The sequence below is a fragment of the Leuciscus leuciscus genome, assembly GCF_965113295.1.
Source record: "Leuciscus leuciscus genome assembly, chromosome: 11".
Lineage (NCBI taxonomy): Eukaryota > Metazoa > Chordata > Actinopteri > Cypriniformes > Leuciscidae > Leuciscus > Leuciscus leuciscus.
The window spans coordinates 27,048,279-27,062,654 of NC_138735.1; the positions used below are offsets into that span (position 1 = coordinate 27,048,279).

At 35.4% G+C, this 14,376-nt stretch overlaps 1 protein-coding gene across 1 annotated transcript; it reads right to left on the reverse strand.

Annotated features, from left to right (window-relative positions):
• Positions 1–752: 752 nt before the first annotated feature.
• LOC309508759 (V-type proton ATPase 116 kDa subunit a 1) lies at positions 753–11,767 on the reverse strand. Its single transcript, XM_082183220.1, has 20 exons — positions 11,389–11,767; positions 10,839–10,917; positions 10,014–10,111; positions 9,714–9,842; positions 8,930–9,048; positions 8,668–8,794; positions 8,075–8,157; positions 7,468–7,561; positions 7,134–7,346; positions 6,499–6,649; positions 5,665–5,798; positions 5,400–5,560; positions 5,229–5,322; positions 4,569–4,687; positions 4,042–4,249; positions 3,853–3,960; positions 2,832–2,897; positions 2,600–2,717; positions 1,286–1,457; positions 753–876 (listed from the first exon to the last, which is right to left on the reverse strand). Exons 1-20 carry the CDS (start codon positions 11,503–11,505, stop codon positions 804–806), a joined length of 2,463 nt encoding a protein of 820 aa, XP_082039346.1. The 5' UTR covers positions 11,506–11,767; the 3' UTR covers positions 753–803.
• Between the last annotated feature and the right edge of the window lie 2,609 nt (positions 11,768–14,376).

The window sequence follows — 14,376 nt, forward strand, 5'->3', positions numbered from 1 at the left end:
GGAGTAATGATCCTGAAAATTCAGCTTTGCATCACAGAAATAAATGATCATTTAAAGTATAATAAATTGAAAACCAATTATTTTAAATTGTAATAATATTTCACAATATTTCTTTTTTTCCTGTATTTTTGCTCAAATAAATGCAGGCTTGATGAGCAGAAGAAACTTCTTTCAAAAACATTAAAAATAGTAATGTGTCCAAACTTTTGGCCTGTACTGTATATAAATAAAACTCACTTTTGTATAATGTAAAATTAACCTACCCTGTAATAATAAGCAACATGTAGGCCTACTTAAATGTAATTATTTTGTAAAGTTACTTATATAATGCAAAAAAATCAGGCCAAGGAGATTTTGGTGGACCACTTAAATACTTTAAAAATGAGTTGGCGAGTTACTGTGTCATGAATTGAGAAATCAATATTTCCTCCTTCCTTTGACATATAAGAGGTCATTGTACTATAAAAACATCCTGTAAGTTTCAGAACTTCCTCGTTAATCCAAAAACAGCTTTTATTGAAACCAAGCTGCCAGACCGACTCGACTTTACATTACATTAATGTCACATTATTACATCGTACTGTGATGAAAGATCAACGCTTACTTCTACATCAGTGTTTAGTTTAAGTTGAGCTTATTTTTGTTTATAGCATAATATTTTCATTTTGTTCACAAAACTTAATAATTGGGAGACCCCTGTTGAAGTCCCCTGGTTTAAAGTATGCATTTTTTACATTCACAAAACTATAATGATGCTAAAAACTACAAGAAAAGTACAAATAGTGACTATTAATGCTGTGTATTTACAGGCTGTCAAAGGACAAGGGTGTGAACTTGTAGCCGGATCCCTCGTAAAACTTGTTCTGAAATTCAACCCTGAAAACAAACACATAAAAAAAAAAATCACTTTAACCACATTCATATCAATGTCCCATTCTGTATAATATTTAAACATGCTTTATAAACAGATCTTTTATTATTGTTAGTAACAGTACACTGAACCTCACACAAATAATGCTACATTTGGACACACTTCAAGTGCAGAGACATTAGACCTTTGGGCCAGATATACTGTATGTAAACTTTAATAGATTAAAAACAGACAGACAAACATGCCCGAAGTCAAGGGTCATGAACAAGTCAAATACCTTGACTAACACGCAACTTACAAGTGCAAGGTGCAAGCTTGTCATATGTATGATAAAGCACAGAGGGTGAGACTAGGTTTTCTTTGTTAAAGGAATCAGTGGACTCTTGTTGCTTATGAATAATGTGTTGTTCTTACCAATGCAGTCGTAAAGCATGCAGAAAGGCAGACAGGCCCTCCATAATCAGAAGAATGGTCACGGTGAGAACAGCAAAAGCAGCGAACTGCAGAACCAGCATGAGTGAACCCACACCAGAGGAGAGCTTCAGCCCCACCTGGAGAACCATCCGCCACAGCACCTCCGACAGCTCTGCAGACCAGACACACACGTACAGGAATAATTCACACAAAAATCTAAACGATCACATCATTTACTCCCCCTCAAGCCCATCCTAGGTGTATATGACTTTCTTTCAGCCGAACACAATCTGAGTTATATTATAAAATATCCTGGCTCTTCCTAGCTTTATAATGGCAGTGAATTGCAACCACCAGTTTGAAGCTCAAAAAAGCACATCCATCCATCATAAAAGTAATACAGCCGTTGCTGGAAGCCAGTGATTATAAAGTTTTAAATATGTTCTTACACAATCCCAGAAGGCCTTTATTAACCCCCTGCAGTCGTATGGATTACTTTTATGATGGATGGATGCACTTTTTTGGTCTTTAAAATCTCAGGAACCATTCACTCCCATTATAAAGCTGGGAAGAGCCAGGATATTTTTTTATATAACTCTGATTGTGTTTGGCTGAAAGTGGAAAGTCATATACACCTAGGATGACTTGAAGGTGAGTCAATTATTGGATCATTTTCATTTTTGAACAATTCCTTTTAAAGTGTAACTTTGCCGATTCTCAATCCGTGTTGTACTGTTTTTACAATGTCGACAGTATATGTAAATGAGCAATGTTTACTCGTTCTCTGTGTTACCTGGACTGAGAAATGTACAATTATTTGTCAGCAAAAACTAAAGAAAATAGATTTTTTTTAATGTCTTTGAAAAAAGCTCACCAACGCTACATTTATTGGATTAAAAAAAATACAGTAAAAATAGCAATATTGTGACATAATATCACTTACTGTTAATAACCATTTAATCTATTTAAAAATATAATTTATTCCTGTGATGGCAAAGGTTAATTTTTAGCAGCCATTACTCCAGTCTTCGGTACACTTTCAGAATTAAATTCTGAGCACTCTGTCATGTATTCTGTCAAATGTAGAGATATAATGCTAAATAATACCACATAGGGAAGGTAAAAGTAAAAGTTTAAAACATGCTCTGTACAGCTTTGTACAGTAGGTGTCCTCATAAACTGCACACCTTCATTTTCTCATAAATCATTTCACTGTTGATTCAGTCAGTCACTGAGAAACTAATGCAAACACAAAGAACGGCATTATTCTCTAACTGATGATAGAGTTATTTTTATTCCTGTGCCGGGACAAACCTGCGTGAGCCAGACTGAGCGCCCAGAGCCGAAGGTACGAGGCCGTGTTGGAGATGCAGCCCAGGCAGAACTCGATCGTGTGGATGGCCTGATTCACAAACACGTCACCTATGCTCACCTGAGGAAAAACACAGATCAAACCATCCGCCCTCACTGCTTGTACAGCGTACTTCATGTAAAGACATTTGAGCATTTTGTATTTTTAAAGACTTTCCATACAACTCAAGCTTACCATCTCATCTTTCTGATGTGAGGAGAAACCCTTATCTGATCCATGCTGATCATTGTTTCCAAACACCTGCATAGAGACCTTGTTAGTCACAATCACAATCACTTAATTAAATATATTATTATAGACACAATATATATATAATGTATTATTTTTATATGCATTTCAAATTAGAAATATGCAAAGATGTGCCGAATTGAAAATGTCAAATAAATAAAAAGCAGTTGTAAAAAGTATAATAAAAAAAAAAAAAAAAAAAAAAAAAAAATTTCAGTATTGAGATATTGAAAACTTTTTTCATAAGTTATACAAGTCAGTATTACTCAGTATTATTATATCATTATTAAAGTCAGTTTGATGTAGTGTAAGTTGAATGACTTTTTTTCATTTAAGGCAGCAACTTTTTTTAAAGTGATAAATCTAAATATTAAAATTCAAAGAAAATGTTATAGACTACTGAACTTAATTACTATTTATGTACTTATACTGAATATTTTTTTATATTTATATATGTTATGCACATACAGATACAGTATATGCTGTAATTGCATTTATTTTTAGATCATTTTAAATTTAATTATAAATAATCGATCAATCTAAACAGCATTTTATTTTATCACCGTTTCCTAAATCGAGGGCCACACGTTAATATTTTTTATGTATGTAAGGATTTAATTTGCATTTAAATTTAGTTTAATACATAACATTAATTAATAAAAAAAACAATTAAAAAAACAAGTCGAAAACAGTGTTATTTTAGTATCATTGAGATATTATTTTAGATCATAATATATATATATATATATATATTTTTTTTTTTATTTTTTTTTTTACTTTGGTTAGTTTTAGTAATTTTGTTGTGTATTTAATTTAATTTTTTACTTCAGCTTTATTTATTTTACAACACCAAGCCCTTTGCAACTGAAGCTTTAAAGGTTTTAGTCTTAGTTTTTACTCTAATAACCCTGGTTGAAAGAAGCATTAGCTGATCTTGGGCCAGGGTTGCTCTGTTCTGCTCACCCACCTGGTGTCTGGCTTTCATTCGGGTCCTGTAGATGAGGAGGGGTTTGGCCAGGAGCAGCACAGGAACCATGAGCACAGCCATCACAACCAAGAAGATCTGAACAGCTTTCTATAGAGGATAACAGCATCACTCATAATCTATCATACTTTGGCTATGTGAAGCCAGTCAAACCAAACAGTGAATCCAAACCTGTCCTCTGTAAAGAAACTTGTGTTCCGGCTGGTAATCAAACATCATCATGTTGATGAAGAGCAGAAGGATGCTGGGAGCCATTTCAGAGCGCAGGGTGATGCACCATTTGTAGAGGATGAGGAAGATCAGGTATCCAAAGAGAGAGAGCATGAAGATCAGCTGTGGAACAAACTGAAGTAAAATGTCCTGGAATTTCCCCAAATGTCTGTTAAAAAAGGAAATGAGGAAAACAAAACAAGATGTCTGACTAAGAATTCATATTAATCATTATTAATCTGGAATTTAAGACAGTACTTTTAAAAATATCAAATACTGTACGACTACCTTTTTAATAATAACTACTTAGATATACAAGTAACTATCTTCTCGTTTTTCTTCATTAGACAAAATAAACAAAGCTACATTTTCATATCATAAAATGTATGCTCTTATGAAAAATGTATATTTTGCATTTGCATTTGACAATCTAATTGATTTAAAAATGTAACTTTGCCTTAGTTTATGTGAGATAATCAAATACTCACACAAAGTTGACCAAACTCAGGGTCACTCCGAGGAGCATATGACTGACTCCCAGTATGACCGACATCTTCATCTTGAAGGAGTTTAGAAAGGATAGCTTATTTGATGCAATATTCCAAACCTAAAACAAAAATGAATTTAACATAGGCTTGTTATGATGTGAATGTAAGTTATCAGGTTTACACAGACTTGATGAACATTAAAGCATGAATTAACATCCCAACCGGACAGTTGATGGCACCCCATTGACTTCCATAGTATTTTTTCCTTCTATGGAAGTCAATGGGTGCCATCAACTGTCTGATTACCAACATTCTTCAAAATAACTTCTTTTGTGTTCAATAGAAGAAAGAAATCCGTACAGGTTTGGAACAACTTAAGGGTGAGTAAGTATATGATGGCAAAATAAAAAAAAATGTGGGTGAACTATCCCTTTAATGTACGCATCAGAACAGCTAAATCCCACCACCTAGTGGATGAAACAAAGTAAGACAACCAAATTCAATTCTGTTCAATCTATAATTTCATTGTAAAAACACACCAGGATTACATGCAGTATGTAAAAAAAAAAAAAACTTAAATGCATATATCTAAATAAAAAGTGATCATGGAAAGAAATCCTGTACGTAATGTTGAACAAACAAGGTTTTATATGCACTGACCGGGTCAATTCCAAACACGTACGGGCGACCAGAATAAACTCCGGGCACAGTTGGGTCCAGCTGTAGATGGTGATTATCATGCAGTGTTTTGTTTCTGAGATAAAGCAAAAAATGATCAAAATGGAAACCGACAAAGTAACTTTAAAGCCTGCAAGCGTCCAGCGTACGTACTGCCAAGGCCCGTGAGGAGAGAACATGGGTCGCACACGCCAGGAAGAGCCGAAAATGTTGAAGGACTTGGAGAAGCAGTCATTGTAAATCAGTCCAGTATATATGGAGAACATTCCCATGAGCAAGATAATGTAGCGTCCACCGACCAGGACATCGGTAATCTGGGAGGAAAATCAAAGCTTACAAGACTCTAACCAGGGTTAAAAAGTGATGTTATTATGCAAACAAAAACTATGACATATTGACATTTCATGCCATTCAATACCTCATTTTTCATCTTTCGTAAACATTCGGTCTGTGTAATGAGCCAGACTGCGAACAGTGTCATTACCAGTCCATGACCACAATCTCCAAACATCACCGCAAACAGGAAGGGGAAGGTGACAATAGTGTATGGAGCTGAGAAAATAAAGGAGGCAAAAAAAAATTTAATAAATAATAATATACATTTTATACATATACATACAGTATATATACACACACACACATTCTTGTACATTTATCTTTATGAGGACATTCATTGACACAATGCAATCTCTAGCCCCTTACCCTAACCTTACCCATCACAACTAAGTGCCTAACCCGAACCCTTACCCTAAACCGACCCTTAACCTCATTATAACCTTATCCCTAAAACCAAGTCTTGACCCTCAAACAGGCCTTTAAAGGCTCTCAGAAAGTGAGGACCGGCCAAAATGTCCTCACTTTACTCTCTTTGTCCTCACTCCAATGGTCTAAAACTCAAACTGGTCCTCACAAAGATAGTTGTACACGGACGGACGGACGGACGGACGGACGGACGGACGGACGGACGGACGGACGGACGGACGGACGGACGGACGGACGGACGGACGGACGGACGGACGGACGGACGGACGGACAGACAGACAGATAGACAGATAGATAGATAGATAGATAGATAGATAGATAGATAGATAGATAGATAGATAGATAGATAGATAGATAGATAGATAGATAGATAGATAGATAGATAGATAGATAGATGGATGGATAGAATGATGGATGGATGGATAGAATGATGGATGGATGGATGGATCAGAACTGATATAGACGATTAGCAAGAGTAACAGCCAATCACCTGGATTGATCTCCTGATAGGTACCGACTCCATAGGCGTCAATAATGGCCTGGAATCCTACAGTAAATGTGTTGGTTCTGTTGAAGGTTGGAGGAGTTTGCTGGGTTTGGATGCGGTTCAGGACTGGGGTCACACTGGAACCACTCTGCTCCTAAAAAAAAACATGTGAAAATCACACATATGTGAGAAACTTGCTCGACTTCAGGTATAATTCATGTCTGCTGTACAAACAGTTTGAGTGGAGTTAAGAGTATGAAACTACTTGCAAAGGGTAAAATTTACAGTATTAATATTTAAAAATATTCCATTCAAGTAAAGTACATAATTTGTCATTAAGATCAGTTTAACTTTAACCTTTATATTCAATGTACATATACAATTACATATATGATTTAGAATTTATTTATTTATTTCAAAATTTGACATTTCAAATTTTGCAATATTTAGGATAATTGTTTTGTTTAACTTTTTTATTTCTATCTTTTAAACCACTTGCAAAGGGACAAAAATTGCTCAAACTAACATTAACTTTAACATGCGACTCACTTTACTTTGCAGACTTTTAAATAGTTTAGAATTATTAGTGATGGTGGTCTGCAGAAACTTTCTTCAAGGCAGTGTTTAAACATACATACTGATCCCATAATCAGGGCGTTTTGAACTAAAGGGAGATCTGACACGGGACACCAGATCTCTGCTACGATCAGCTTCTGCGTGATGTCTATGTTGCAGAGATTCAGTGTGTAGTAGATGGCCTTCATCTTCTTCACTTTGCTGCTCCACTCCTGGACGTGGTCGGCTGCTCTGGTCAAGACACCACCGCGATATTCCTCAGTTCTTCTCAGGATCTGTAGAAAATAAACACGGACATAGCCATTCCCTACGTTTATTTTTGAATATGGATCATTGGTGGAAAAACACACTTGAAAAGACATGTGGTGAGTAAAAATAATCAGTCATTTGACTCACCATTCGAAGATCTTCCATTCGTGACTTTACGTTGTTGCTCATCTTCTTACGCTCATATAAACTTTTGGGGCATGAGTACAAGCTGGCGTGAAACCTTTAAGGATTGTAAGGATTTGATGAGATCATTTCACAGAATTCAAAACAAATCAAGCAAATGCAAATCAGGCCATCAGATAAAATCAATCATTCATATTTATATATGCATGGATTAAACCAAGTTAAACTGCTACTGTCATTCTCTAAATATGGTGACAAACATATCATTAAAAAAACATATCATTAAGAAACTGAGTTAAACAAGATTGTCTGACCATGTTGAAAAAGTTATACATTCTTTAGTTCATTTACAGATGTCATTTGTGTTAATATTCGTGAGAACATTATTTTTTACATTTTTGTCTTTACATTGATTCATTTTATTAAGTGATAAGTGATATTACAACTCTTTTTTCATTTGTAAAATAAAATGAAATATTAAAATAAAGACTTCTAATAAGAAAAATTATTGAATTTTATTTGAATTACAGAATTATCTAAGTTAACATTGTTTTTAAAGCTTATTTCTACTGCTGGTATATAATGTGTGTGGAAATACCATGTCTCTCACCCTTCACACACTTTTCTGATCTTTTCTCGCACATGTTCTCCCTGGACAAATATGATGAACACGTCCTTCTTCACAGATCCTCTCTGTTTAAAAGAAACAATACTTACTGATCACTTAAGATAAACTGAACACAGACAAATAGACTGTGCATTAGTTTATTCATCATACATAGAGAAATATATATTTCACATATAGCCACATGTGTGGTGTGAACTGATAATCTGAGAGCAAGCTTGTATGAGCAGTGAGCGCATATTGATAGACACATAGATAATGGATTCTGGTGTTGGAGAATATAGAATGGCAATATGCACTTATGTTGCAGATGTGTTAAACATTGACAGTCCATGTTTTGAGTGTGAAAGAATATCATAACAATAAAAATAGCCTAACTTAAAGTCCCCCTACAGTCAATAATTGTATCCCTTAAAACTCATCTTTAATAATCAAAATAACAAATGTTTTTCCCTCTAAAAAACAATTTATCCATGCCTTAAAATAGCTTGAATGTAACTACACATCCTAAACATCACATAGACATATAAACAACATTAAAAACTTTAAAATACCCATTAAAAAGAAGATAGTCTCACCACCACTTGGAGTTCCTCTGTGGTCTGTATCTCTGCGTGCCGAAGGACGAAATTTCCATGAAAAAGGCGCCAAAGAACCTTTTCAAAAGCAGGAAACCTGTCTTGTTTGATAACACCTGCAACAAAACTTAAAATGCGTACAGATAGGCCTATGGCATTAGCAGTACAATTAGGTCAGGCTGTAAACAAAAATTGCGTTCTAACTGGAATCTTTATTTTAAAGCGTGTATGTATCAGGTGGACAAAATCTTTTAAAATGTACCCTAGATTTAGAGGTCCGGAGGTGCTGGAACTGCTGAATCTGCGGCAGGTTATGTAGGACGAGACAGTCATATACACTGAGTCTTCAGAAGGAGGCTCAGAGCATAGCAGTGACTCGGCCTGCACACAAGCAATTGTCAACACAACTTTAGTACGTGAAGCTGTCCATGGTAACCTTTCGCTTTCATTGCATGGAAATGAGTATTATGGACAACTCCTTTCAATCCCACGCAAGTTTGGAACAACATGAAGGCTAGTAAATGATGAAAGAATTTGCATTTTTTTAGGTAAACTATCACCTTAAGCATTTGAAATAATGTTAAAAATTGTCCATTTGACTCTTAGATGCAGTGAAGGTGAAACGTCCTGAAGATCAAGCTTAAATAAATCAAATTGATAAATGTAGTTGACTAAAAATGCAAATGTTTGAATATTAAGCATGAACTGAGGCCTTAAATTCAGCATGAAACTTTTCTTCACTATTGTGATGTATATTTGAGTGAAACAGATTACTACTCTTATTATTTCTGCCATAGAAAGATATAAAATTCGAAATATTTTTTGTTTAAAATAATTATTTAATAAAAATAATAATAAGCTGAAGTACTAAAATTACTGAAACTAAAACTAAAATAAAAAATACATTTAATCTATATCAAAATGTTAAAAAGAAACTAATAAAAATGACAAAAGCACAAAAAACTATCTAAAACTGAAATGAAAAATGCAAATATAAAGATAGCATTTCAAAATAATCTCAAGATCTGAGATCTCAAGATCTTCACCTCCTCAAAGAAGTCTTCAGTCATCCTCAGGAGAGAGTCGATGTCCATCAGCTCAATGAGGTTCTGCCTGAGTGTGTCGTGGTTACAGTTGATTTCTCGCAGTTCCTGCTCCAACTTCTCAAATGTGGACTAAAGGTTTGAAGACAATCATTATGTCACAGTAACTTTCTGAATTTCTGTTTGTTATACAGAGTAAGAGAGAAGGGGTTTATTTGGTCAATGCCATGATTGACCAATCAGAATCAAGTATTCCAAATAAAAATAGCAGCATAATAACAAAATGACAAGAGTTGTTTTCACCTCCAGCTCCAGAACATCTCTGGCACAGGGAACCATCTCCTTCTCCTTTGTTGCAGCAATTACGATGTTAGATTTCATCATCTCCTTCTCAAGATATCCTAAATAATGTACAAAAGTAATGCGTTACAATATTGTGTTACTCCCTAAAAAAGTAACTAAATTAGTTACTTAGTTACTTTTTCTGGAAAGTAATGCATTACGTTACTTTTTCTCACCTGCTTGTTTTTTTTTAAATAACAAACTAAATTAAAAGTTCTAATTTTGACATTTGTAAAGGCCCTTTCCATTCCAGAAGCCTCAGGCTGAAAGAAGTGCAAACGCACGCCTGTACAGTAGAGACAGAGCGCAACTCAAAGAAAGCTTTCAGCTCTGCTGTCATTTAGCAGAAGAAAGTTCAACACTTCAGCAATAAAAACAAAAAAATTAAACACAAACGTGAGGTTTAAGTAAAGTTATTTTTGCTTATGGTTGAATTGGATCATCAAAATAACGCAAGTTATTTTGAAAAAAGAAGTCAGATATTTTGTTGTAAATTTAAAAGTAATGCGTTACTTGAAAAAAGTACACGTAACTCACGTTACTTGTGATGTGTAACACTACCTGGGAATATGATTCAAGTGTAAATCAAAGTTTTATTGTTAGATCACATCTGCACAATATGTAAAACCGAGAAGATATGGCCAACTTTTTTGCAATATTAAATGCTTAAAAATAAATGAAATTTACAGCACAAATGTTTTTTGTGAGATCAGAATATATCATAAGTGTTCAGTATATCAATAAATACAGTAAACCAGCTTGTTATAATAAAGTATACATTCTTACTCAGAATTCTCTCCATTTCTTCACATTTCTTCACTTCCTTCACAAAGTGCCTCTGAAATGCTGTTACACCAGGATTCAGCTGAAATATCATTAAAAAAAATTAAACACATATGAATTCTAACATGGTTTTGGTCTATTTTAGATGACTTTATACCGACATAATGTACACAGCCAGTTTTTCTTGCTCTGCAGTGTTATGCATTGATCGATTCAGCCAATGGTGAGAAATCAAATTCTGTGACAATGCAAGCTCAATATATAAACTGAAGAATGAAGTAGTGAGTATGCACTAAAAAGTGAGCATGCTGCTCAAAGCAGCAAACATTTAGAAACCAATAGATCATGCTATTAATGTTATTTGACAATCTGACAAATTAATCTTCCATCATAACATTTAAACTACTAAATAAACCAGAACTTAAAGAGCATTTAGCAGCTCATGGCCTGATGCTCAAACAATGTAATTTCAGTTCAACAACACATATTTTGTGGTCACTAGACAGTCGAAAGAAGTTGCTTACACTCACACAAATACATCAAGGTTACTTACATCTTTAAACTGAACCAAGCCAAGATGACCAAGTTCATTGATGCAATTGTGGGCCGATTCCGTTTGAAAGAACAGCTGCACGAGGCACATCTCCTCACTGCGAAATAAAGAACCCATCCTGAAATGCTTCAGAGAGCTGGAGATTGTTCTGAATAGTTTGGAGGAAAACTGCTCACATACTGCTGGTTGAGCGGCAGTGATTTTCTGTTTTTTTTTGTAACTCAGTCTATTAAATGTCTGTCTGTGAGATCAATAGTGTGCTTGTGTGGCCTCAGGATCAATATCGACACCACTAGCGCAGCTGGAGCATCCAGACCAAATTATGATTAGTAACCCTGCAGCAAAGCACACATTTAAAAATACAGTATGTATGATGTAGTGCAAATGACCTCAGAGGACTAGTATCTATCTATAAAGTACAGGAACGTCTGTCTGTGTGTGTGTGTGTCTGTCTGTCTGTCTGTCTGTTATTCGCATATCTCTCGAACCATTAGTCGGATGGATTTCAAACTTGACAGGTGTCTTGCTACTACGGGCACGAGTAAGTGCCAAGTTTGACGTTGCCAAGTTGACGTTGACGTTGGCAGTGCCAAGTTTGACGTTGTTTGGATTAGAAATGCAAAATACAGTATATCATTAAATATTTCAGTAAAAGAAGCACACATTGGCTTTTGCCGCTCTAGCCGCTGACCACTCCCCCTCTCACACTGCACACTGATGAGCACAGTGTGCACTAGAAAGTGTGCATGCTGCTAAAAGCAGCACACATTTAGAAATCAATAGATCATGCTATTAAGGTTATTTGACAATCTGACAAATTAATCTTCCATCATAACATTTAAACTACAAAATAAACCAGAAGGTTTTCTCAGCGTTCACTTTGCAATGCTCTCTGAATCGTCGCGCTTATTCATTTGTGGATGTTAACTGAATCTGTAAGTCAGCTACACTGTTTACTTCTGAATATTATATTTAATTCTGATGCGCTTAACGTTATCGCTACTGTGTAAAAGTAGCCTATGCTATTCACCAACTAAACATATCCTGTTCAATATGTTCACAGTCTTTTTCCATCATTTGTAGTAGCCTATTCACAAACTGTTTGCTCAAGCGTAGCGTTTTCTCTGAGTTCACTGTGTAGCCTGCTCCCTCAATCGTGTAGTTCAGTTTTCCATATTTATTGTATGTCATTATGTCAGTATCAGTATTTGCTTTCTACCATGCACAAATAAAAATGTCACTGAACTTTTGCTGTGTAATTGTAACAAAAAACACACCAAAAAACCTCAAACACACCAAACCAACAATTACTAAAAACCAGAGCCGATCAGCCCTATACGCACACTACGCAAAGTGCGTAGGGCCCCGCAAATTACTCAAGGCCCCGCCTCCCCCTCGTGTCAAAGCGCGTCAATCAATGTTTACAATATCGATGAGAAAATGAAGCGGAACTATCCTTCTGGTCACGAAAAGAGAGAGAAAAAAACACCATAAGAGTTCATTGCAGGAACAGTTATCAGGCAGACTTGTGACTCTCCTCTCAAAGTTTGATGTCAGCAAAGAACAGTAGGCTAAAGTTAAGTTGATGTGAGTTGATTTATTATGTTTAATAAACGACAAAGGACAACGGTGTTTGTTTATAAACTGCAGCTCGGAAAAGATAACCGCGTCGCGCGTTAACATGCGATCATATCATATACACGTGCATGAAATGAAACGCGCACTTTCCAGCAGAAACATCTGTTGTGAGTCGGGACCAGTACAATATGGGCGTGATGGCACTCCTCATTATAGTTTTAAAACAAGACGATGATTATCTAGTCGCTCAGTCAAGGTTTAGTTACAACTCTGCTCTAATGCAATATGGAAAGCAATGTATTGACATTGACTATTGATAGGCTCCATTGAATTTAAAATGTTGATTGGCTGGAGATTCTGGTCAATATGGATGCACATCCCTCAGTAAATAATAACCATCAAGAATCAAGAGTATCAAGAATTACTTTTATCATTTAAAACACAGTGACATGCTATGGCGCCATTTTAGCTTTTATTCATTCACAGGATAATTATGCATTTTTGATATCAATAATTAAATTTGTACTATTTAAAATGTGAATTCTTGATATTAAGAATTAACTTTTTACTTGTAACAATGTCTTCTGATATCAGGAATTACATTTTCACTACAACTAGTTAAAGGAGGGATTGTAGTGGGAACACTGGGGTGTCAGGTGTGACTGTGTGGCAATGGCAAATGGTTCATGGCTCACGGGTCAGGTATGAGGGCCCCTAAACAGAATTTTGCTTAGGGCCCCAGGGAGGTCAGGATCGGCTCTGCTAAAAACACACACAAAAACTGATTTTGCATGAGCACTGCACTAGTTTCTCTAATGTTGTTGGAATATTTGTTGCTGCGCCGATTGTTATGAATATGAATTGCAAAATAAACTCCGATAAACTTTACACTATGGCTAAGAAAACATTAAGATTAAGGCCTGGTTTCACAAAAATAGGCTTAGATTAAGCCAGGATTGGGCCTTAGTTTAATTAGGACATAGTTTTTTAAAAACATGCCTTAGAAAAAAAGGGGAAAAAAGCATTACTGGTGTGCATCTTGAGACAAAACAATGGCACTGATATATTTTAAGATATGTCAGTGAAAGTTGCTTTCAGTTAAAACAGCTCAAACATGCATTTTAGTCTGGGACTAGTCTTAAGCCTTGTCTGTGAAACCTGGGGGAGGAGTATTACTCGCCCTCTAGTTGTTCCAACCCTGTATGAATTTCTTTCCTTTGCTGAACACAAAGATATTTTGAAGAATATGGGTAACCAAACAGTTTATGGTCCCCATTGACTTCCAATGACTTTTTTTTTCTACTATGGAAGTAAATGGTGCCCCACAACTGTTTGGTAACCCATATTCTTCAAAATATCTTCGTTTGTGTTCAACAGAGTAAGGAAACTGATAAAGGTTTGGAACAACCT